This window comes from Neodiprion pinetum, chromosome 3, assembly GCF_021155775.2.
Source record: "Neodiprion pinetum isolate iyNeoPine1 chromosome 3, iyNeoPine1.2, whole genome shotgun sequence".
Lineage (NCBI taxonomy): Eukaryota > Metazoa > Arthropoda > Insecta > Hymenoptera > Diprionidae > Neodiprion > Neodiprion pinetum.
Genome location: NC_060234.1, coordinates 43973169 through 43998965, shown reverse-complemented (window position 1 = coordinate 43998965; position 25797 = coordinate 43973169). Strand labels below are relative to the sequence as shown.

At 45.6% G+C, this 25797-nt stretch overlaps 1 protein-coding gene across 1 annotated transcript; it reads right to left on the bottom strand.

Annotated features, from left to right (window-relative positions):
* Positions 1-11266: 11266 nt before the first annotated feature.
* LOC124214457 (uncharacterized) lies at positions 11267-12094 on the bottom strand. The gene has a single exon (XM_046616728.1). The coding sequence runs from the start codon at positions 12092-12094 to the stop codon at positions 11267-11269; it is 828 nt and encodes a 275-aa protein (XP_046472684.1).
* Positions 12095-25797: the final 13703 nt, after the last annotated feature.

Here is a 25797-nt window from a genome sequence, read left to right as displayed (position 1 = left end):
CACCCAGGGGGGCCGGGTTCACCCTGTAAATCCTTTTCACCACTTCGGGGTAGATGCCATCGGGTCCCGGCGCCTTACCCGTCTTGGTTCTCCTTACTGCCCTGTCTATTTCGGCATACCCTAGAGGTCCACCGTCGGCTGTGTCTGGTTCTCGCTGGCCTTCGTGTCGTCCTTCGTCCTCGCCGCTCGGCGCCAGAGTCGGTCCCGCTGGGAACAGCGTGGCGTATACCTCCATCGCTTCCTCCATACTCGAAGGTCCTGCGTTGGCGTTACTCAATTTTCCCGTAACGATTTTGTAGGGCTTCCCCCATACGTCGTCGTCGATGGTTCGTATGAGGTCATCCCAAGCTCTGCCTTTGCTTGCTCTTATGAGCTTGCGAAGTGCCCGTCTCTCCTCCCTGAGCTTGTCCTCCTGATCTTCGGGGACCTGTTCCCACATACGTGCCCTTCTCTTTCGTTCCCTTTGCAGGGACCTTCTTGTTTTTATACATCTTTGCCTGCCTGCCGCGATCTCCTCGTTCCACCAATAGACGGTCTTCCTTCCGCCGCCGTGACGCCGCCTTGGCATGACCCTGTCACATAATCCTTGTATGGACCTTGTAAGCTCCTCCGCCATGTCCTCGGGGTCTCCCTTGCGTGGCGTTTTCACTTTGTTCGCACACCGCTTCAGCTTGGCCTCATTCAGTTTTTTGAGGATCCATTTACGGGTGCCATCCTCCTGTGTTGCTGGCCTTTGCCCTGTCACTTCCTCCTTGCCTTGAAGTCGGAAGCATATTGCCCTGTGATTGCTAAGGGTTTCTACCTCTAGGACCGTCCAACCTGATATTCGGCTTGCTACATCCGGAGTTGCCATAGTGACGTCTAACACCGCGGACCATCCCCTTCGCTCGAAGGTATGCTCTTCGTTCAAGTTCAGACACACCATGTCCAGCGCGTCTATTAGCTCTTCGATCCTCCTGCCTCGCCGGTCGGTCCTGTCAGTCCATACACGTGATTTGGAGTTCAAGTCTCCAGCGAGGATGACCCCACGTCTCTTTCTATTGGTCGGACCCTCGTGAAGTATGGCTCGCAGTGTGTCCTATATTTCGGCCACCTGTCTCCCGTAATCCCTCCATTTTTCATTTGGTGCGAGGTAACAGCTTACAATCACTATTCTGTCTACTTCGACCACCACATATGCCCTGCCAGCCACCAGCTTTTTTGCGGACAGGTTTTTATTTATAATAACGACGCTGGCTTTCCCGTCATTACTACTATACCACCTGCCCAAGCCTCTGCCTGTTTTAGCAGGTTCGCTAATTATGACTAGGTCTGTCCGCTGGTCTGTGGTAGTCTGTGCCAGTAGATCGGCCGCAGCCCTCGAGTTGTTCAGATTGATTTGTAGGCAGTTGAGACTCACCGCCATTTTCTGTTCCGGGTTGTTGTTGTTGCAGCCCGGTGCCGGTTGGGGACACCTCGTTCCTGGTACTATTCGACACTGGGGTGGTCCCCTGCTCTACCAGACTGTCAAACTCCGCGACCTCTTGGCACGTCCCCCGCGGGGAAATTCCCGGTGGGATCCTATTGCGCTCTGTCCCTTTTGCCAGGTTTCCGCGCTGTCCCTGCCCTCCAGGGCCACGGCACACCTCCTCCTTGTGCCCGTGTCTATTGCAGTTACGGCATCGTACCCCTTGCGGGCCTACAATGATTCTGGCCATGGTCCAACCTATTCTCATGTTGGCTCTCCCATTCAAGGCCTGTAGGGTGCGCCGACTGATTTTCACGATGGCGGCTTTCTCATTCCACGGGTAGGTGATAATCCGTATGACTTCTGTCTGGTCGCTGTCGTCCTTTTCCGTGGGTATCTCATTGATGAGTGCGGTTCGGATGTCTTCCGCCTGCACTAGTGCGTCCAGCCCGCGAATCTTAATTATCACCCTGTCGCCCAGTATCTTGACGTCGGCCCCCTCCCCTAGCTTTGTAGCCACCAGGTCCGCCATTTTCTTGGCCGTTGGCATCTCCTCGCATACCATCAGGAGGGACCCGTCCCTACTCCTTCTAATGCTCCGCAGGCCCCCGCCTTCCGGTGGTGGAACACTCCTTTTGATCCTCTCCAGGGTTCTTTCGTACGCCTCCCCCTCGACCCTGACCATTACCGCGAATCCCCTTTGCTGACCCTTCTTGTTTCCTCCTTGCTCGGGGATTTGCCCTACCGCTTGCGTTTTGGTTTTCTCCCGTCCTCCGTTGGCCGTCGCAGCAGCGGTGGCCACGGGTGTGGTATGCGACGACGGGGTCCTCGTCTGTACCTTAGCCTTGGCCGCCTCTGCGTAGCTGAAGGCTCCTTGTCTAGGGTGGTCGACGGTCTTGGCCCTGTTAGCCGGTGCGGCCCTTTCCTCTTGTATCGCCGTTTGGACCCCGCACGATCTGAAAGTGCGCGTTCCCCGCCGGATTCTTTCTTCCGCGCTTATTTGCTTCACTGTCCTCTCTCCTGTTGTGGTCGCTGTCGGGGGAGTGGCAGCCTTTGACCCCTTGCTCTCAGCGGGTTGCCGTTCGCACTCTTTCTCTAGGTGCCCTGGTTGTTTGCACCTGAAGCACACCTTGTCTGCCACCTTACACGACCCTGCGTGTGCCCGACCGTCCCGCACCTGAAGCACCTCTTATCCTCTTTATATTCTCTCGTGCTGGCTCTTGTCCAGCCGATTCTCACATGCCGCAGCCTGATCAGGGCGTCAATTGTTTTCACCGGGGCTCTGATACACGCCGTGAGGGTGCCCCGTGGTGTACTCTTTAGGAAGACTACTTCTGTTTGGCCTTCTGTTGCTATATCCACCGCCTGAGTGATCTCTGCCTCCGTCGTGTTCGCCTCAATGTTCTGGATTATGGCCCTTCTCATACGTTCGCCCATAATTTCGGCGGCGATCCCTTCGTTATGAAGCCTGAGCACAAGTTGTGCCGCATCCGACTGGCCAACGACCGTTACCAGCGCGTCCTCGTTCCTCCTTGCCTGTCTAACGCCATTGACCTTGATGTCGTCGGTCCGAATAGTCCGCTTCAGGTTTCGGATAAGATCAAGGTAGATCCTACCCTCAGCCTGTATGCGCACTGTCTTTCTTTCCTTCCCTTCATTTGCTCTCCGAAATCCCTCCTCCTCTGCTTCGGACTCCGTCGGAGCGGACGTTGCCGTGTGGGTGGCGGTTTTCCTGATGGCCGTTATTGTCGGCTGTCTGGGTGTACCAACTATGCGGTGACCCTCTTCTTCCCGTGGTTTGGGTTCGGGTGGTGGTGGTGGTGGGGGCTGGGGCTGTGAGCCCCTCCCGTTCTCCGCTGCATCACGAGTCTTTTTGGGTCTGCGACCGCCCGAGCTCTCCTGTGCCTCTTCTCGGCTGCCGTCGCTTTCTATGTCCTTTTTACGTTTAGGCCGCCTGTCCTTTGGAGCTGTCCAGGATATTCTCATTTCCTGTATTTCCTCCCCCGTCAGATCTAGTGGGGCATTCTCGCTCCATCTGTTGATCACCCACTGGCCTTGATCCGTCAGTTTTTCCATCTCACTTATTATGGTACCACTGAAACGCCTGGATTCGGAGACCCTGAACATCACGGCCCCGATTTTACTAGGCCAGCTCATAATGAGGGTCTGCACTCTATCTATTTCTTCTTCGGATTCCTGGCAATTGATTGCATCCATGAGCTCCGATTTGATTCGTGTGAGCTGATTGTCAGCCTCAGTCCGCGCCTCCCTCTTCAAGTTGAGGCTTCGCCCATAGGCTTTGCCTATCTTCGCTCCAATGTCAAGCAATTGTTCGATTACCGCATTGGCCCTTTTGATCGCATTTCCTAGGTGTTCCATGGAAGCTTCCTCTTTATCCTCCTGTTGTCTCAGGGGTGTTCTGAGATCCGGACTCAGGATGGTCTCATTTTCTAGTGTGTAGTAAATGTCCGGGCTTCCTAGCACGGGTGTTCCGCTCGTCCTCCTGTTGTGTGTGTAAGTGTGTATATGATTGCAGTCGTATGATGACGACGGGGTGTGGCCTGCTCTGTCACCAACGTTCCCCGCCGGCACTAGGGCTCCGATCCCTTGCGCCGTAACCGTTATTCTCCTATGACTCTCCATCTTGGGTTTTTTGTCAGGGTCCCTCCCTTAGGTCACCGTTAGTCACCTTCCACTCCCTGTGAACCTTACCGGCAAGGTAGGACCTGCTGGGGCCCGAAGGCCCCGCCGGCATCGCTCCAGCAGTTCATCGCGACGAGCATCAAGCCCCCCACACCACGACAAGGTGGCGACCCTGTGGGGGGAACCTAACCTAACCTAACCTAAACCGACCCGACCCGACCCGACCTGACCCGACCCAACCCAACCCAACCTAACCTAACCTTTTTTTTTTTTTTATTTTGCCGAAGATCTACCGCCGAGTTGGAGTTCCTCAGCTCGGGGGCAAGGAACCGCCTTTCGGCATTGCATCTTACACCCGATCCAGTCGGCGCGGTGTGGCACCGTAGCGTGCCCCCCTGAGGAGGCCAGCCCGGGTGCCCTCATCTCGCCCACCGGGGGTAGCCAGCTGGGGACAAAGTTAGGCCCTGTTAGGCACGTCTACTTTTCTCAACCGGGCTTCGGACCGGCTATGGCAGTCTCCCCTGGTCGCGAGCCCCTCCCCGTGGGGACGCGGGGTAGCCCCCTTCCAAGGGATGTTAGGCTCTCTTGATTCTTATTTACCTTCTGTGTAGGCGAAGGTCCCACTATTTGAGCACCCTCTTATCTTAACTCTCTGCGGTTTTGAGATAGGAAACCGTCTTACTTCTATGTACAAGGATAAATAAATAGAATAAATGGAAGAAGTAGATTAGATAGAATGAATAGAATAAATAAATAGAGTAAATGGATAGTCAGTGTGTAAAAAGTAAAATAGGTAAATTAGTATATAGTTTAAAATAGACATGGAAGGACGTTACGATGTTTAAAACTTGTCAATAGACAAGGTATAGATGTAGATAAATAAATAGATAAATAGAGTAGAAGGATAGTCAGTGTGTAAAAAGTAAAGTAGGTAAATTAGTATATAGTTTAAAATAGACATGGAAGGACGTTACGATGTTTAAAACTTGTCAATAGACAAGGTGTAAATGTAGATAAATAAATAGATGAATAGAGTAAACGGATAGTCAGTGTGTAAAAAGTAAAATAGGTAAATTAGTATATAGTTTAAAATAGACATGGAAGGACGTTACGATGTTTAAAACTTGTCAATAGACAAGGTGTAGATGTAGATAAATAAATAGATAAATAGAATAAAAGGATAGTCAGTGTGTAAAAAGTAAAATAGGTAAATTAGTATATAGTTTAAAATAGACATGGAAGGACGTTACGATGTTTAAAACTTGTCAATAGACAAGGTGTAGATGTAGATAAATAAATAGATAAATAGAGTAGAAGAATAGTCAGTGTGTAAAAAGTAAAATAGGTAAATTAGTATATAGTTTAAAATAATACAATTAAGTGTGTATAGTCAGAATAGATAGATAGAATAAATAGAATAGATAAATAGAGTAAATAGATAGATAAATAGTCAGTATGTGAAATAGGTGGGAAAGGTATATTGGTGTAAAAATCAGTATTTAGTTTAAAATGGGAATGGAAGTAAGTGACGATGATAACACGCGTCAATAACTACGATGCCTGATATAAGCGAGTAGGAATCTTTTAAGACTTACAAGATGGTCTTCTTTTGTCAGAAGCCATTGTTTCTGTCGTCCTTATCTTTCGTTGAAATGATTTTATAGACTATTGCCGCGATCTCCTTCCACCTTTCCTCGCTGGAGAGCAACTCCTCGACGATGTTGTCCGGGCTTAGTGGTTCCCCAGTCCTCCTCTTCCAGGATTGACCTCTCACTGTATTCCATTTTTGGCACCTAAATATTGTGTGCTCGACGCTGTCTGAGGTCGCAGTACAGTAGCCGCATCCTGCCGCTGTCCGTTTCCGGAATCTGTGCAGGTATTCATTGAACGTCCCATGTCCGGTGAGCATCTGCGTCAGATGGTAGTTTATTTCCCCATGCGTCCTGTCCAACCATTTATTCGGGTCTTTGATGAGTCTCCTGGCCCAGTTACTAGTGTCGCGGTGGTCCCTCCACCTGGTGCACCACTCCTGTCTCGCCCAGGACGTCGCCTCCTCCGCCTCTCTTCTCATCGCCTCTTTTCTCTGCTTCGGGGTTTGGTTGGTTTCCATCTCCCGTCTTGCTCCTCCCTTGGTCCACTGCCGCCTCCATTTCTGCGCCGTTATCTCCAGAGGTTGTATACCTGCGATGACGGTAAGAGCCTCATTGGGTGCCGTTCGGTACGCCGACGCAACCCTCAGTGCGCATGCTCTTTGAACTACCCTGAGCTTCCTGGCTCGCGTCTCCTTTCTGGCCTCGTCGCCCCAGATTTGAGCCCCGTACATTATAATGGACTCGCCGACGCGTGCGAGTAGCTTTCGTCTCGCCTGTTTCGGTCCCCCGATATTGGGCATAAGCCTCCCGATACTATTCATCACTCTTATGGCCTTGGCCGACGCCATGTCCAGGTGCTCCGAGTAGTTCAGTTTCCGGTCTAGGATGATGCCTAGGTATTTCATGCTTTTGGCAGCATGGATCTCCTTTCCTCTGATCTGTACTGTTTCTGGTGGTGGAGCTCTTTTCTTCGTAAAGAAGACCACCTCTGTTTTTTCAACCGCGATCTGAAGTCCTAACGTTTCGATCTGTTCAATGACCTCAGCTGCTGCGCGGGAAGCCCTCTCTGCGGTCTCCTTTCCTGTCCGTCCCTCTACCAGGATCAAGGTATCGTCCGCGTAACAGGTGATCTCCATTTCTGTGTTATATGTTTTTGATAACACTTTATTGTATGCCAGGTTCCAGAGGGTTGGCCCCAGTATCGAGCCTTGGGGGATGCCTCTTGTCAGTTGCGCCTTGACGCTCTTCCCCCCAGCCCTAATCTGGATGTGTCTATCGTGTAAGTATGATCTGAGGATCCCTGTTAGGTCATTCGGGAGCTCAGCCGTTGCCGCTGCCTCCATTATCTCCGGCCAGGGGATGGACCCAAACGCATTTTTAATGTCTATGCATACCCCAGCTACCCAGCCTTTCCTCTTAGTTTTTTGTTTGATGGCCGTCGTCACCCGGTCCACTGCGTCGATCGTCGAGAGGCCTTCGCGGAAGCCGTATTGATTCTTGCTGAGGAAGCCTCTATTTTTCAGGTGGTCTTTTATTTTGTCATCCACCACTCTCTCCAGCGTTTTGCCCAGGACACTCAGGAGGCTGATCGGCCTGTATCCCTGCTTTTTCTTTTCTCCTCCTTCGCCGTCGGTTTTGCTCGGACCCTTCGGTATCAGGATCAGCTCTGCTTCTTTTCAGATCTTTGGAAAGTATCTCCGTTCGAGACACCTGCTTATCGTTTCGCCAAGGGGGGCCGGGTTCACCCTGTAAATTTTTTTTACCACTTCGGGGTAAATGCCATCGGGTCCTGGCGCCTTACCCGTCTTGGTTCTCCTTACTGCCCTGTCTATTTCGGCATACCCTATAGGTCCACCTTCGGCTGTGTCTGACTCTCGCTGGTCTTCGTCTCGTCCTTCGTCCTCGCCGCTCGGCGCCAGAGTCGGTCCCGCTGGGAACAGCGTGGCGTATACCTCCATCACTTCCTTCATATTCGAAGGTCCCGCGTTGGCGTTACTCAATTTTCCGGTAACGATTTTGGCAAATTGAACCCAACCCAACCTAACCGCGCTGTTGTTGTTGTTGTAGTTGTCGTTGTCGTTGTTGATGTTGTTGTCATAGTAAGTTCATTTAGGTCATCCAGGTCCGTTAGGTCCATTTGATCATGCCAGCAAGCACAGTGTTGATCGGCGAACCCATCTCTAATCCATAAATTTCATGGTGGTGTTTGTCGTTACATTTGAAAAAACATGAATCTACTATTATTTTCACAGCAACGACAAGTCCAATGGGTTCGTTGGGTCCGATAGGCCCGTTGGGTCCGATAGGTCCTATGGTCTGATGGTCCGATGGTCCGATAGGTCCGATAGATCCGATAGGCCCGCTGGGTCCGATAGGTCCCATAGGGCCGATGGTTAGGTTAGGTCCGATAGGTACGATAGGTCCGATTGGACGGTTAGGTCCGATGGGTCTGTGACGTCGGAAAGGTACCTGGTGGAAATTTCCAGAGGTTAGACACCGGAATCATTCACACAGCTACAGTTAGACTCACATCAGTAGTTTGGGTCACCAATTACCGATTAAGTATTGAAACACACCGGACAACGGGCATTCCGTCGCTCTAATCGAACGAACCGAAGAAGGAGTAATTTTTGGATAAAAGATTCAATTAATTGGCTTACCTCTTGAGAATACTCTGGATGTAATGACTTCCAGGGTAGATTGGTGAGAGGATTTAACGGAATAACTGATTCTAATGTATTTGAATACTTTGATTGACTTTGATTTATTTTATAAGTTCAATATTTCAAATCAGAAAAACGGAGTGACACAGTGTAAGATCTTAAATCAATATGACAAAATGGAGCTGAAAGCTCGCTGGACTTTTTGGCAGAGTTACGTTGTATGAAAAGTTCAAATGCAAAGGCAAAAGGATTTTACCGCGAGACTGTACCGGAACAAGATGACGAATCTGGTGGTAGAAGCCAAGAGGACGATCGGGTGATCGGTCGCCGTTTTTATAAGGGGTCGATCGTTGCGCCGAACGATCCCCCTCTTTAGATTCTTGTCACCCTTTGCGCACCTCCCCCTTTTTCTAGGAATTCTAATTAGGGCACGACATCTTCGCCGCATGCACGCCCGTGATCTTAGTTCATTAGCTATAACTATATTGCAAGTTTTTACATATGGTATAACGCTGCACTGGTGCGGTGGTGTAGGTGCGGGGTTGTTATTCTGTAACTTTCTATTCTGCGTGAGCTTTGTTGTTGAGGCGCAAGCCCCCCTTGGCCCCTCGGCTACTGTGCTTCTTCCCCGTCTTGTGCTTTCGGCAGCTATTTCCTAATATGGTAATCGCAGTGCGTATGCGCTAGTGGTGACTCATGTTTTATGTTAGTGCCGTGTGCATTTTCAGAGTCACGATGCGCTTAATTCTAGTTCCTGTTTACTTCTTAATATTTTTACTATCTTGCTCGTTACAAAGTCCATATCTGCGGTCCCGCACCGATCCTAATTTCGAGTTTGAAGCAGACGCTCTCGTGATGTTCGCGCCACTTTATTATTATTATATTAGTTTGTAAATTTATAACAACAAATACTTTAGTTTCGTTATATTCGTATGTTGTACCTATTTACCACGTATAAGGTGACTAAAGAGTCACAACAGTAGATTTACTTTCTTACTCCACATGACAAGTAGTTCAACGTTATAGTAATTCAAATTACGTACTTATTGTCCACGTCAGAAATTCGTGGGCCGATACTCGAATCGGCAGTTACGTACGTTCGCTTGGCCGGTGAGGGCGCAGCGCAAGTTAGTTAGTCTCGAGCGCTCGAATAGGTAGGGCGTGTTAGGTTTGCCTTGGACACGCGCGTCGATTATTTCGTTTCGCGTAGTTTTAAGATTTATCCGTTTAACACGGTCGGAGGAGACGCGGCACACCCTTTAGTAGGGCCGGAGGTGCCCGTCTCCCGGGCGAGCGTCATTGCACTTCAGGGTTGGTTCCCGAGACGTCGGGACCGCTGTTTGCACCTTATTGGGCCACCATGACGCTCCCCATTCCCTGCTTCCACGAGTGCGTGAAAGTTGCGGAGCACGGTTTCTCATGCAGACTTAGATAAGTTGGCTTAAGATTATTGAATGATCATTCAATCTGGTTGACGAGGAACGCACCAGCGACTGTATTATCCTGTTTTATGATGATCTGATTTGCAGTTAATAAACACTTGTCTTGCTTCGGCTTTTCCCTCTGCATCGTGAGGGTTTTTATGCCGAAGCAAGCGTCTTGTCTTTCCCTCGAAATTGTGTTATTTATTTATTCACCCTCTCACTCACTCATTCCATCCCGATTGAAGTTAGAGAAGAACTCCGGTCTGCCGCGTCTCCTCCGACCGTGTTAAACGGATAAATCTTAAAACTACGCGAAACGAAATAATCGACGCGCGTGTCTAAGGCAAACCTAACACGCCCTACCTATTCGAGCGCTCGAGACTAACTAACTTGCGCTGCGCCCTCACCGGCCAAGCGAACGTACGTAACTGCCGATTCGAGTATCGGCCCACGAATTTTTGGCGTGGACAATAAGTACGTAATTTGAATTACTATAACGTTAAACTACTTGTCATGTGGAGTAAGAAAGTAAATCTACTGTTGTGACTCTTCAGTCACCTTACACGTGGTAAATAGGTACAACATACGAATATAACGAAACTAAAGTATTTGTTGTTATAAATTTACAAACTAATATAATAATAATAAAGTGGCGCGAACATCCCGCCCGCCTTCGTCCAACAGACGAATCCTTAGGCCTCCGACATTGCCCTACGCCCTTCGCCGCCATCTTCGAGGTGCAGCGGGCATAGACGAGAGATGTGCCGCCGTAGAGTGGTAGTTGCTGTTTCAATCGTGACCACCCTCACAAGGCCATCTGGACCCGGGTGGAGTTTGATTATTTTCCTAGAGGCTATTTCTGGTCTCGTTCAAATACACTTTTATTTATTCTCTGATTCATGACGCTTTACAATCTGGCGCACACACTGTTGAGTGAGCGTTCTCGTACTCGAATCTCCCGCGCCTGCGTGCGCAGGTCTCTGGGAGTGTACGCCATGTTTGACAGATTGTGTGGAGAGTGAGAGGGCGTGAGAGTCACCGCGGTGGAAGCCGGGTTTAGTCGAGTACTTCCGGATGACGTGTAAGCAACGTGATATAATAAAGTATTCAAAGAGTTTTCGGTTACATCTGTAGTCATCGTGCCTTTTATTACCCTCGAGAGATTTCCCAAACCTGACCTGCAAAAACAAAATTAACAAAACACACGTGTCGAATTCAGTCGTTCTACTAGATCGCAATGCCTCAAAATACTCGATTCTAAGCCACTGAAACTGTCTATTATTTCTTTCTGAGATTCCAATAACCCGGAGTGATAATCAATCCGATCCATGTAATCCAATCAAATCAGGCGCCGGAATCCCGGTTCGGACTCACGGACACCCAGTGTCCACGACGAAGGGAACCAGATGCCGCCCCATGTGCACCCAGGACCACTCGCGTCCAACTCCAAATCGACGGACTTCCCCCCTTATGCCGTGACTGCCCAGAAACCAATATTTACACAACCGCCCCGAGAGGAAAGTCAACCCCCTCATCAATAACCAACTGCGAAAGCGTGCGGATGGCCAGATATGGAGCACAAGTCGTCTCGTACGTGACAGTATGTAAACGGTAATCAACAGGACTGGCATCAGCGGTCGGGGCCCACACAATTCTCTGCAAATCCTGGTCTTCGCGCTTGACCAGGACTTGCCGGAACATTTTCACTATGTCCGCGGTAAACGCAAAACGGTATTTTCGCCAATTTAAGAGGATCAATGACAGATCACTCTGGAGGGAGGGTCCTGACCACAAAAAGTTATTCAGACAGTGCCCTTCGCGAGTTTTCCGAGAGGCATCAAACACAACGCGAAGTTTCCATTTTTCGCCCGAAGCCTGAATCACTGCGTGATGTGGAAGGTACCACGCGTCCTCACACCGTATTTCTGAGGCCGGGACTCGAGTTATATGTCTCAGGCGTTCGTAGTCCCTCATGAAGCTACCGTATGCCTCAGCCAATCGAGCGTCTCGCGAAAATCGACGTTGCATACTAGAAAGAGATTTAAGCGCCATTGACCTGGTCTCGTTAGCTACCCTAGGGCGGTCTGGTTTCACAGGAAGCCGGACTTCGTACCGACCTCGTGAGTCGCGATTGTGAGTGTCCTTGAATAAATGCTCAGCGATCTTGTCCTCGGGCCTCAGCCTACTCGAATTCGGAGCAATATCTTCGAGAGACCAAAAGCGTTGCAGGGTCTGCTCCAAATCCGGTTCAACCGAGCAGTGAAGTGCCTGTGTTGGCGACGAAGAGAGAGTTCTGTCCGCCCGCCGTTTGTCGGACCGCACCATACCGGAAATCACCCAACCGAAAGCCGTACTTTGAGCGACAAGTTGTGAGGTAGGGAACCGTTTCAAGCCGGGACGGAGCAACTGGCCTAAACATCAGCGCCCAAAATCACGTCTACATTTTGGGAAACCGAAAAGTCCGGATCCGCCAGCGCGAGACCCTCAAATTGTTGCAAATCTAGATCACCAAATCTTTCGGATGGGAGACGTGAGGTGAGCTTTGGGAGGACGAGCGCGTCTGTTTCAAATTCGAATTTAAGATTGCCGCAGGACCGCAGCACCAGCTGCGTCCTCGCGGTCGCAGTTCCTGTCTCAGCGGAACCAAGTCCCGACAGTGTTACGGAAGCGCGTCTCCTTGATAACCCCAACAACTGCACTATGGATTCCGAAGCAAATGACGACTCCGAGCCCTGATCGAGGAGTGCTCGCGCGTAGGTGCTGCTTCCGTTCGGACCCATTACCTGCACTCGCGCCGTGGCGAGCAGAACTCTTCGCCCGACAATCGAATGACATGCCGCATGCAAGTTTACGACAGAGGGGGGTGCCGAAGGTCCACCTCCTTCTGGGCCTCGAGAACCTCCCAAACTTCGGCTCGACCCTTGATATTTTCCTCGAGCGCCGCGATGCAAGATCGTGTGATGTCGTCCTTGACAAACCGCGCATCTTCCGCTTGACGGACAATCTCTTGCCTGATGTGGTTCCAGACAAATGAAACAAAGCCCTAAGTGTCTAATACTAGCGAACCGCTCAGAAGGAGCCTTCGCCTGAAACTTGAAACACCTTGAGATGGGGTGAGCACCAGAGCAGAGCGGGCATTTGTACGGCGTTGGATTCGGTGATCGAAGAGAACTAGCGTGGAAAACCTTACGGGGTTGGGGTCCCGCAGGAGGTGTTGTAGCCGACCTCTTCTCCGTTCGACACTCGAGTGCGATCATATTCAAGGCCTGAGTTCTCCGTTCCAAAAACTTTATCAAGTCCGTGAATTTCGGGAGTGAACCAAGAGAGCTGGTACCCTCCGAGAGGTCACCCTGGCTCAGCTCCGCTTCCCACAACCTTCGCGACTCCGAATCTAAGTGTCAGAGGGCACGAACACAAGCCAGACGTCCCGTACTAGGTCCGCGGCACTACCGGTCAAGCAAAGCTTTAAACACTACAACTTGGTTGCGCCAGATAGAGAAGCTACGTCATGCACCATTGTAGTGAAAAGATCGCAAAAACTTGCCCAATCCGCCCGCCGTTTCATATATTTCAATATTTCAATAGGCACTGCAGCGTGGCATTTTTGATGCCCGTTACAAGGGGCTCCTTGAACCCTGGGCGGAACCAAAAATTTAGGAATTTCCGAAATTGAGTTGCGAAGTTTTTGGAAAAGAGCGCCAGGACTGGAGTCACGCATCCGAAACTACGAGAGGGGACACCTTAGCGAATAACGTAAGATATTTCAGGTTTTTTTTTTTTTTATTTTTTTTATTTTTCGAGCTACAACGGCATCAGGCAAGAAGTCGACACCGAATTCGAGGAAATTGCGAAATGGCGGACTAGCAACAATTGCGATGGAAGGATGTCGAGGCTGCGGAGGGGGAGCCGACGCAGATCCCCGCATCGCGGCAATCCAAGGTGGACGCGATTCCCGCTGGCGGCCGGCACGCCGCAGCCTCTTCCCCTTCACCCCGCCAACAATTGACCAGCGAACTTGCGACGGACCGACTAGCGACGAGGGAGCACCACGCTCGCCGCCAAGGCGTCATTGAGCTGCGCGGAGGACGAGATTGCGAGCTAGCTTTAAGTTCTGCGCAGCGATGCTATCGAAGGTGCGCGTCGAGTTGCGCGATCGACGAAATCGATGACGGATCGATTATTGCGTATTCTTGGGGATCACGTCACGTGTGGGATGGCGTATCGAGATCCGTGTTGCGGCAGGTGGTAGGTTTTTGAAACCACTCTAGTTCTAGCGGTCGTGATTAGTAGTCACGTTTTGGGGGAGTTTCGCGAAGCAATGGAGTCGCCCAAAAAGCGCGAGGGAAATGGAAAGGGGGTTGCAAGGATGTAGAAGGTAAGCGCTGCTTCTATCCCCGCGATTGAATTTCGAGCATAATTGCGAAAAGGCTTGCCGAGTAACGGATAGCCGTTTTGGATTTGCGTTGTAGAGAAGTACTCGAACTTCTTTTGCCGATTCTTTTGCTTGATGACCGTACCCTGAGTACGCGGGTTAGAGTAAAGTAAATTTTGAGTTTCTGAAAAAGTTGAGTAGAGTCACGGGTTTTAGTTGAATCTTTCTCGTTAGTGAAACCAAGTATAGCCGAATTTCGCCGTACCGGGTCGAGCCGCGTTATCGTTTTTTTTGTGTGTCACCTCTCGAGTAGGTCGGGAAGTACCGAATTGGAGTGCTCGGATTAGCGGGTAACGTTTTGGGGGATTTTGAAAAGAATTAAGTTCGGATGCGTTGCGATTGCGTATAGTTTAGGTTACGTTTAGTTGCGCTTGCATTGAGTTCCGTACCCGTTAGTTAAGATAATGTAGATTGGGTGCGTTACTTTGAGCTTGTGTTTAGTTGAAGTTAAATGTAGTGGTTCTCGCGCTTAGTTAAGTTTACGTTTAGTTAAGATAGTGTTTAGTCGAGTTGAGGTGATGTATAGTCGAAATTGCCGTTGCGTTGAGCAGCAGTTGAGACGAGAAGTTTGAGCATTGCGTTTTAGTTGCGTTTAAAATATAGTAACGTTTACGGATTCGTTTAGATTTAGATTTAGATTAGACAGCTCGCGGTAGCGTCGAAGCTCCGAGTCGGGTGAGATCTCGAGTGGGATTGAGGACGCCGTCTGTTCGGTAGCCCGACGGCGCACCGTCGAATAATTAGTTTTAGTTTCGGTTCGAGCAATAATCGCCATGGAGAACAAATGGCGAATTTGCAAATTAAGAATTGCGTATGAGGATTTTGTGATCGTTGAGTGACGTTTTAGTTAGGGAGCCGCGAGCTCATTAGAGTAAGAAATAGAGTAGGTTACGTGTAATTTTCTGTTTAGTTTTAGACTCGCGATGAGCGATTTTTGGATTATATTTTTTTTGTTTTGTATCACCGCTATTGTGAAATATAAGATTTTATTTTACTTTTGTTAAATAGCGTGTGCATTTCGAGTGTCTCTCTCTCTCTCTCCAAAAATTACCCCTCCCCTCTCCGCGGTACTGAGCTATCGGGCATATGCCCGAGGAATAGTGTATTAATGATTTCGAGGCGTGTTAATCACGCCAGGCGCCCAACAAAAACTTTGCGATATTGTTTTAGATCCAGGGTACATCGTGGACGCCAAATTATTGTGCACGCGGTACGTTCTCGGTCATTTTCTCCGAGTGACCGAGGAGCGGGAAAAATCCACGTCACAGCACATACGACGACAATGCGACCACGTATTACAATATATCGCCTGTTAGTTAGTGTCGCGCGAAGGCCTTTGTGCCACACTAATCCTAATCCCTAAGCCTCGTCTCGGCTTACACACGTACAGGACATACACAAGACGCACCAGCCAGTACCAGATGACAAGTTAACACGAACTTGACAAACAAGAAAAACCCAATCACTCACTCCTGACCCGGGGCACCATGTTTAGGTCGTCTGACCGGAGTTCTTCTCTAACTTCAATCGGGATGGAATGAGTGAGTGAGAGGGTGAATAAATAAATAACACAATTTCGCGGGAAAGACAAGACGCTTGCTTCGGCATAAAAACCCTCACGATGCAGAGGGAAAAGCCGAAGCAAGACAAGTGTTTATTAACTGCAAATCAGATCATCATAAAACAGGATAATACAGTCGCTGGTGCGTTCCTCGTCAACCAGATTGAATGATCATTCAATAATCTCAAGCTAACTTATCTAAGTCTCCATGAGAAACCGTGCTCCGCAACTTCCACGCACTCGTGGAAGCAGGGAATGGGGAGCGTCATGGTGGCCCAATAACGTGCAAACAGCGGTCCCGACGTCTCGGGAACCAACGCTGAAGTGCAATGACGCTCGCCCGGGAGACGGGCACCTCCGGCCCTACTAAAGGGTGTGCCGCGTCTCCTCCGACCGTGATAAACGGATAAATCTTAAAACTACTCGAAACGAAATAATCGACGCGCGTGTCTAAAGCAAACCTAACACGCCCTACCTATTCGAGCGCTCGAGACTAACTAACTTGCGCTGCGCCCTCACCGGCCAAGCGAACGTACGTAACTGCCGATTCGAGTATCGGCCCACGAATTTCTGGCGTGGACAATAAGTACGTAATTTGAATTACTATAACGTTGAACTACTTGTCATGTGGAGTAAGAAAGTAAATCTACTGTTGTGACTCTTTAGTCACCTTATACGTGGTAAATAGGTACAACATACGAATATAACGAAACTAAAGTATTTGTTGTTATAAATTTACAAACTAATAGAATAATAATAAAGTGGCGCGAACAGTCATATTGGTCACTCGTCGTTTGTTAGTTTTATAGCGTGTATCTATATAAAATTACATATGTATTATAATTGATTACTGTCGTTATTCACCTGGAGTACAATAGCAATTATTTATGAGACATAGTTGCTGTTTGCTTAACATTATTAGAATCGCGCTGCTGCGAATATTCTTAGGTGTTTGTGTTATAATTATCTTAATAGATTCAGGGTATTTAACAATTTGATAATTCATAGTTTTAGAGCAGGTTTACATGTGTGCTTTTGTATATAATTCTCCTCTGTAATTAATAATTCTTATATTGATATAAATCGGCTTGGAAGCTTCTAGAATGTTTTCTTTATGTTTGTTGGTTGCCTGTCATTGGGCGTTGCCACGTATGCATCTTGGGGTTTATTGCGAGTTGATTTACCTTCAATCGTTTCGTCAGTAATTTTCCTAATGTGTTCTCTAGATGAAGCTCTGTATGGCTCCACATTGGAGATCTGCATTGCCTTCAAAACGTTGCGCGTGTTGCCTACAATACGGCGTTACGGAGGAAGGTATAGTTCATGCTGGATAATTAGTATTCGCGGCTTTGAAGGTTTTGCAGTCTCTGGTTTTATGGGTTATTGCAGCAGTGCTATCTTTACATTATATTGGTTATACATTTATCTATGGTTTTACAGTCTTCTATACTCCAGGCTATATGGTATAGCGTAAGTTGCTTATAGTATAGCTCTCAGCTCCGAATGCACAAATGGCATTGTCGAGTGCTATATAATAATTGGGTACAATCGTGTTAGTTAATTATGGTGTTAATATGATAATGATATATAATAACGTATAATAATAATATAGCTCTTTGTAGTGCGAAGATCTCGTAACATGGTTTTTAAGCTTTGGTTAGTGAATGTCATAGTTATTTCCATCTAGGGATATTCCAAATAGTTAGACAGTTGTTTTAATTCCTTATGGTTACAAGATTCTCGTACTTCGAGTTTGGTTAGTTGATAAAAGTATCATGCAGTAATAATAGTCGATAAAACATACGGACGTTCCGGTCGGATGTTACAGTAGTTTGGGTCACCTATGCGACTGGCAACTCGGAGTAGAAACGGAACGCAGTTCGCGGTTGACTGCGTGACGTCACGGTCGACAGCACTCGAAGTATATCTCGAGATACACCCATAGTCAGATTCATTGCTGAAAACAACTCAGGAGGGGCGCCACCGTGGTTATCAGCTGCAGGGACGTAACACCGATCGGAATCTCGAGATTGAGGTCAGTGTGCTCTTGACTGTCAACGCGACTACACACTCGTTATACTATCCAGACCGTTGATTGGCGACGAGGATACATCCAGTAATTGAGTGTGCACAGTGTACGCGTATGTATATGTGTGTGTGCATTAAACTTTTCCCGAATAAACTAAAATCGAATTCCCGAATCTTCAGGAAGCGTCCGTTATGACGTCACATCACGGACGTAACGCTCAGTAGAAGTCCCATGACTGAGAACTGCAGACGTCGATGTTGCGGCGATACTTTCAGGGTATTCACATGAACCAGAGACGCCATCCGCCGAGACGTCCGACTGTGACGTCGGTACGGTTCCCCGTGGAAATTTCCAGATGTTTGACACTGCAATCGTTCACACAGCTACAGTTAGACTAACATCAGTAGGTTGGATCACCAATGCGACTGGCGCATCGGAGCAAAAACCGAACGCAGTTCGCAGTTGAGTGCGTGACGTTACGGTCGGCAGTACTGGAAGTATATTTCGGAATACACCCATTGTATAGTCCCCCCCCCGCCAACTATGCCTAATATCAGTACGATAATCTCGCGGCAAATCAAAAATTACTAGATTACGCCTAGCTACTCGAATTTTTACCATATGTATCGCTAAATTCTTATAGAATCTGAGTGCTTCCATAATTATAGTCTAACCTGTTTCAAAGGATTATTAGCATTGATATAGGCTGATAAAAAAAAAAAAACCTAAGGGAGATTTTCCGAGTGAGCATAGACTGCGCCGCATAATAGACAGCCCGACTCACACCAAGTGTCGATTGCAACGAACAATTACACTCAACTTTCAGATTTCCACTCTGATTTTGAGATCAACTGATTATTCATTGGAACTAAACCAGATAATTATACCGAATTCTCCATAAGAGCAGTGTATATTTCTCATAGCGAACCTAGTACCTATAATCTAATTCTTACTCCTGAAAATTAAAATGATCGATTTTACAACGATCTGGGAGTGATTCTTGATGCTCTACTTCTTCTCCTTGTAGTAAAGTCGATGTTTTTCGCAGATATCTCTACTTACTGCGTTGGATATAATCCTATAACTTGTAAATTTTTTATTCATTGACGTTACGACGATTGTGTTACTCTTCTTCTTTCGCTCATTGCAATATCAGACTCTTGTCTATAATATTAAAATCATTGATTCTACGACGATATTGATGTGATTCTTCGTTTTCACCTTGCGTATAGTCTCCATGGGTTAAACCTCAGTATATGTCGAACCGCTCGCACCCTTCCGAATTGCCCAAATGCCATATACTTGCTTAACTCGAGCCCGCTGGTCATCGGCGGAAGATGCATCAAGTTTATAACAGTCGGCCATCGGTCTAATGGGGTAGAAAGAATTTATCCATTTCCCATTCTGATAGATTTGACAATGAGTAAAGGGAAGTAATATTTAAATGTCTAAGTCGAAATTTATTATACAGTTACAGCGTTTCTACTAATCGTATAATAATTATTTTAATAATGTTGATCGTAACAATAATAAATAGTAAATTATTCGATAATGGTACAAACTACGATTAAAATTGATCTTGCAATGCTAATAATTAAATAGTGTAGTGATGATTGTGCCGATGATGGTCGGATTGACGCAACTTTGTAGTATTAACAATTTTACGACTGATATGATTTTTTTATGCATGCACAAATTAATATTTCAACGATGACGTTGAAAGCGTCGTTTTTTTTTCTCGTACGGCGTCTTTTGGCAAGCGAGCGGCACGTTTAAACAGATAACCCTGATTGTCGACTTGGTCAAGTTACCCCTTAGCAGTCACCATTGTTTTAAATGAATTTTGTTCTCTTTTACTTTTACATACGTGTATCGTTGAATTGTGTTATTGTTGAAAATTTTTCATTTCGCACATGAGATAATTTATGCTAGTCGAATACTTATAGCTTGGTCGATGGCATAAGTGTAGGCAACTAAAATGGACCGAATGAATAGATGGTCTATGTTGGTAGGATTGACCATCTGCGTAGTATACCGTTATTTAGATTACTGAAAACATTGAATTGTTTTGCTGTAAGCGGTATTATGTCAACTATAGTTCCGCAGCGTTAGATATTCTGGAAATGAAATTGGTATATTCATGTCTGATTGCGAAAGTGTCCCTTGATGGTTTACGGACCAGGGTTTATTGATCTTAAACTATACGCTAGACAAGTCCGATTTAAATCATGACGAATTGAGCTTGCGTGGCGTATACATACTGGGACATTACGTGGATGCGCGACATGAGGATCCTGAATTATAGACAATCCAGGAGGAGTGTGCGTGCGCGCGCGCGCGCGTGTGTGTGTGTGTGTGTGTGAGAGGTATATGTTGGTCATAATCTGTCTCTTTCACTCTGCATCTGATTGAATCTCTAATATATATTGCAGGTGATGAGAGAGCTGCATTTTTCGCGAGGTTGATGGGAGCGGTAGCTCCCTTCAGTATCTAGTAGATGCTCCAAGGATTGAAGCCGCTAACGCGCGGCTGAAGTCGCCCCGGCGGAACTCGGAGCTGCTCAGAGTAGTTCTTATGTCGCACATCCACGGATGTTCCAGTATACATACGCACACGGAATTCTCACCCAAGTTACGAAGATTAAGCACTTTAGGAGCAGCTGGCGAATGTAGGTACATACATACACAGATGTGCCACACGCCACTAAGGTGCTTGGATAGATTTTCTTTTCCAACCGTGTAAGACTTTGCGTAAGCATGTCCCCTTTACGAATTAAATTACCGTTCTTCTTCTGATTCCTGTCACTATCTCCACATCATTGATTCTCTCCATTACGAACATGATAAAATCATTTGTCCACAATGATATCACAGGTGTGTCGTATGTTTGACACACGGGTGACGCGCATTTTCAATACAAACAACACGGCAACTCTATGTGGTTTTTGGTACAGGTATCCTATAACATTACGATCTATATTTATAAATAATTATTATATACCGTTTGTTTTATAAATATTGTAACGCCGTACCAATTGCCTTATATTCGATCACATTCACCATACAAGAGGTGCAGACAACTTCAGGGTATCGTACACAAGTAATTGTTATGGCGCAATATTTCAAGTTGCTCATAGTTATGTAGAGCAGTCATAATACACATTCGTATTTACATAGGTGATCGAATTTTTTGAAAGTTTTTTTTGTTGTGGGATCGAACTCGGGGTACGTAATTTTGAAGAGCACGACAGCATAAATAATCTCGATATAATACAATCATACCTATTGGTAAAAGGTAGGTAAGTGGCAAGCTGATATGCATTAATTATCTGAGGGATTGAAATTCTATTGTACAATACACGTTACATCGTAGATAATCACGGCCATCTTGGTTAATGTGCCTGTTTGACCAAAGTTGCTTGGTCCGTGAAACGACTAAAATCCGTCAACTCAGCCCATAGACTTCTAGAGATAGACTGCGTGCTCTGTGCAACTGAGCCTAAGCCGTGACAAGACAGAGAGAAAATTAGCTGCAGGCATCCTTCTTACTTTATTCGATGACTGGGCGGGGGAAACAGATGGACTTATACAAGTCTACCTCTCCGCTCGTCTTAGCGTTTTCCCCGCCTGACGGCTGCCCCCCCCCCTGCCCCCCTCCCCGCCCGCCCCTGCCGCCGCCCTTTCTCTTCAGCGTGTAACAGAGAGAGGGCCCCCGCAGGGCCAGCTCTGTTCTTCGATCTCGTCTTCAATGGACCCGTAACAGTGCGCGGTCTATCTCCCTAAGTAGCCTATGCCTCAGCCATGCGACACCTCCTATGCATGCATGGATGTATGTACCATGCGTTTTCACGGGTGAGCACCAGGGGACCTCTAGTTTTAGGCAATTCAGGGTATAAGTCCATTCAGAGCAGCTCCGAGTTTCGCGTCCGTGACGTACTAACAAATGAACAGCGGAGCTGCTCATAGTGGACCTCATGTTGCGTATCCACGTAAACGCATGGTACAGAAAACCACCACATACCCAAGATAGGAATATCCTAAAAATTGGCGGTACATGTACGTGGTATGTATCGTGTATACTGCGTAAACTTTATACAAATTATACGGTATTTCTCTTCACATTTGGTATTATACGCCGTACCTACATTTTCGTTGCACATACACTCGATGGTTGTAAGAATCATTCTATTACGGATCAAGTGTGCATTACACATATTTATACGTATCTATGCACAATGTACGTACATGCGGGAGATTCCAACAATCTTACCTATTTAGAAGGTTCCACAGTGGAAAACCCCAAATTATTTTTTTCCGAAACCCCCCCAATGTGTATTCGACAAATCGTGTCACGCGGGAAAGTATAATACGTACTTAACAGTATGCGATAGACTCATTTTTTGAAAAAAATTGGAACATCGTATCACGTTCAGTACAATTGGAACATCGAAGGTTATACAAACATTCGTGTAATAAAACAAAGAGGAATGTATGTTATATGTAATCATAATACATGTACACTTTTATATTACTTACTAAACGAGTCAGCTCCTGATGTTTGCTATGATTACGATCGTTAGAAATACTTGCTAATTCATTCTGGTCCACATCGTGCCCAGCCCGCTAATCTTAAATTAATCCGAGTTCAGTTGACTCTGACACTTCGAACTTGGCGCTAGCATATGGGCATTTTCATCTCGAATCAAACGATTTAAGGTGTTTTTTGACCTTGTATTTTTCAAATCAATTGAAACTTTATTACGCGAGATGTACATAAAAAACAGTACACCCGTATTTGTTCGTTGGTCCGGAATTTTTTTTTACGCTAGTTATATATTATTGCATTTTACTGTAAAAGTAGCGCCCGAATGGCTTTGACAATAAATATCTCAGGTTTCATCTACCGTAGATACAAGCTCAAAAACGCATTTTCAAGGTCATGAAAAACCTTTTTCGAAACACATTGCTAGTTCTGAAAAAATATAGTTTTGTTGCTTTTATGAATAATTAAAATGCTTGGTAATTTTTTTACTCTAAATATTTTCCTTCGAATTAATTGGACGGTACTGCGTCGAATTTCCTGCTATACTAGATTTTATATAACTATATTTCTTTGGAATTCGCCAATTTTTTTTCCGATGTCTGTCATTATCTTCAAAACGCGATTTTGAACGTATCTCTACGGTATAAGGGAGATATTAATTCTGAAAGCCACTTGTGCGCTACTTATACAGTAAAATGCAATAATTTATAACTGACGTAAATAAAACAAAATTTCGACGAACGTTCAGATACATGTCCGCTTTTTTGTAAGTACATCACACGTGAAGAAAGTTGAAATTATTTAAAAAAAAATATAGGGTCATTTCTCGGGCTATTTGAGGTGGAAACGTCTATATTCTAACGTACACCCGTTGAATAATAACACACTCCGCCGCGTTGGCTCGATGCACCACTGCCATTAGTTCAGTCACTTTAGGATTTTAAATTACAATAATTCGGAACACTAATTCTTTCTATCCGACCCCTTTAAAAATTCGTCAGTTCACGCATGTGAAGCAGGCGCAAAATGGCGCGTTTCAGGTCAATAAGGAAGCGGGCGAACAAGGACTTTCCGCCCTCTGGAGTCGCTAGAACTGGGCGGAAAGTCCTGTCCGCCTGCTTCCGAATTCGCCTGAAACGCGCTACGGCGAGCCTGCTTTACATGCATAAATTGCCACGTTTCAAAAGGGTCAAACAAAACGTACCGTTTGGACCTTATTTTCAACCTGACACTGAAAATGATAATAGCTAAACTTATTTCTCGAGGAGCGATATTTTTCGGCTCAGACCCGAATAGAGGGGATGAAATTTAATTATTGTAGTTCTTCGTTTGCTGTTGACTTTCACGTGAAAATGATAATAAGTAAACTTGTAGGAAATAAAGTTTTGCTACAACTCTAACTTTCACAATTTTTACTTTAACAATAAATTTTTTCTTAACGGTTAATATTTTTCGACTCAAATCTGGAAAAGCTGGACGGGCGAGGGTGAAATTTGATTATTAAAGTATCTTGTTTGCTGTTGAATTTTACGTATGATTGATAAATTCTTCGTTTCAAGACTCGGTTAAAAAAAAAAACCAGTCATTTTTACATTTTTTTTTTTTTTGTTCTTTTCTTCACGCAAGATTGATTATTATTGTTTGTACGTAAAAGTAAACAGCAAATGAGATTTTTCAAGAATAATTAAATTCCCCTCGCCCCCTTTTCGGGTCTAAATCGTAAAATATGGTTCGTAGAAAAATAAACGATAACCAATCAAAATTTATTAAATTTTATTCACTACAATTTTGCATCATTTTTACGTAAAAATCAATAACAAATAAGATAATGCAATGATTACACTTCGCCTCCCTACAAAAAATGGTAACAATCAAAGTTGTAAGGAATAAAATTTCATTCAAGTTTGGTCCATACCATTTTCAACGTAAAGTTGAAAATGAACGGGCAATTTAATAATTCAGAAGGATGAAGGGTGAATTCCCGAAAATCTGGACTTGGACTAGCAGTGACCCCCTCCGGCCGCAACGATTCGTAAAAATTGCTATTGCAAATTAATACAATTTTAGCACTAATTTTGGTCTAAAGTGACTGGACTACAGTAGTTGGAGACTGTCGGAGTCATACTTATTTCGGAGCCGCTAAATTTTCGGGAGTTTAGCATCAAGTTTACTCGAGTGTTCATATTTTCGGAAAAACGTTCGGCAATTCCAAGAGTGTACTACAACATCAAAGCAATTGCATTTAAACTATTGGTTTCGTAAGATATCTCTTCATCTATCAATTTATCTCTACGGGGTATCTTCAATATCATACATACCTATATTAACCACTTACATTCTATTTGGCTTTTTCTAACAGCAATATGTGCTTCGTCGTTTGCAACCGCCCACACAGGAAATTCATATGGCCAATACATTACAGAAATATAACAAATATAATGTTTCACGTTTCCGTGTCTATTCTAGTCAGGCTCTTGTAACATCATAAGATTATCACAGTGCCTTGAACCAAATGTGATATTTGAACTGATTCTTGTGAAATTTTTATTAAACTTTGGTTTGATATATTTGGAACACTTCTTCGATGTTTCCCGGGTGAAAGACAAGAAAATTTTATAAAAATTTCACAGGGCAATTCTAATTTCATAATCTTCATCGTATTATTACTCGCCGTCACATATGTTCCAAGCTTTTCGTTGATGAAAAATCAGATCAATCTTTTAATGTCTGGGCTGCAGTCTGGAGTTCTGCGGCCACTCTGGTTCGAAATCCGGCACGTTAGCCACTCGTCTAAACAAAACTAGCCCTCGTTGTTCAATGAGAAGTAAACATGGCTCACAAGTCACCGTTAACAACTTGTATTGTGATAGAGAAGCAAAATTTAAATCACGAAAGATGTTATAAGTTTTTCATCGATTGAAAGTAACTAATGTATATTTTCGGTAAAAATAAATTGGGTACTTGAATTCGAAAATGTTGGTGCTTGGCGCGTCTTTCATCATCACCTTGATTAGTTTATCGCTTGAGTAACGATCTCGAGTTTTCAGTTGCCAAAGCAAATGTGTACGGTGATCACCCAATTCTCAAATATGAATATATGTACGTCAAAAAATTTGCGCGTGGAATATTTCTGTTACATGAAGTCCAGATATAAATAACTTTAATAACAAATAATTGAAACACTGTAATCATATTGTGAAAAGATTGCACATTTAAATTCGCAGAGTTATTATTGTATAGATGTTTCGATTAAAATACTTTTAAAATATTAAGATTGAAACATTTTGTTAATGTTACAAAATTGTGTGACAGCCAAAAAGTTTTTAATACCTCATCAAAATATATAAAATGAAATGTTACAGAGAAAGCTTGTATAAAAGCATTGAAAATTTAGTCGTAAATTGACACGAAAATCATGTCAATGTCATTGCTTCCATCATACGTGTAACGTTTCGACCGTGTGA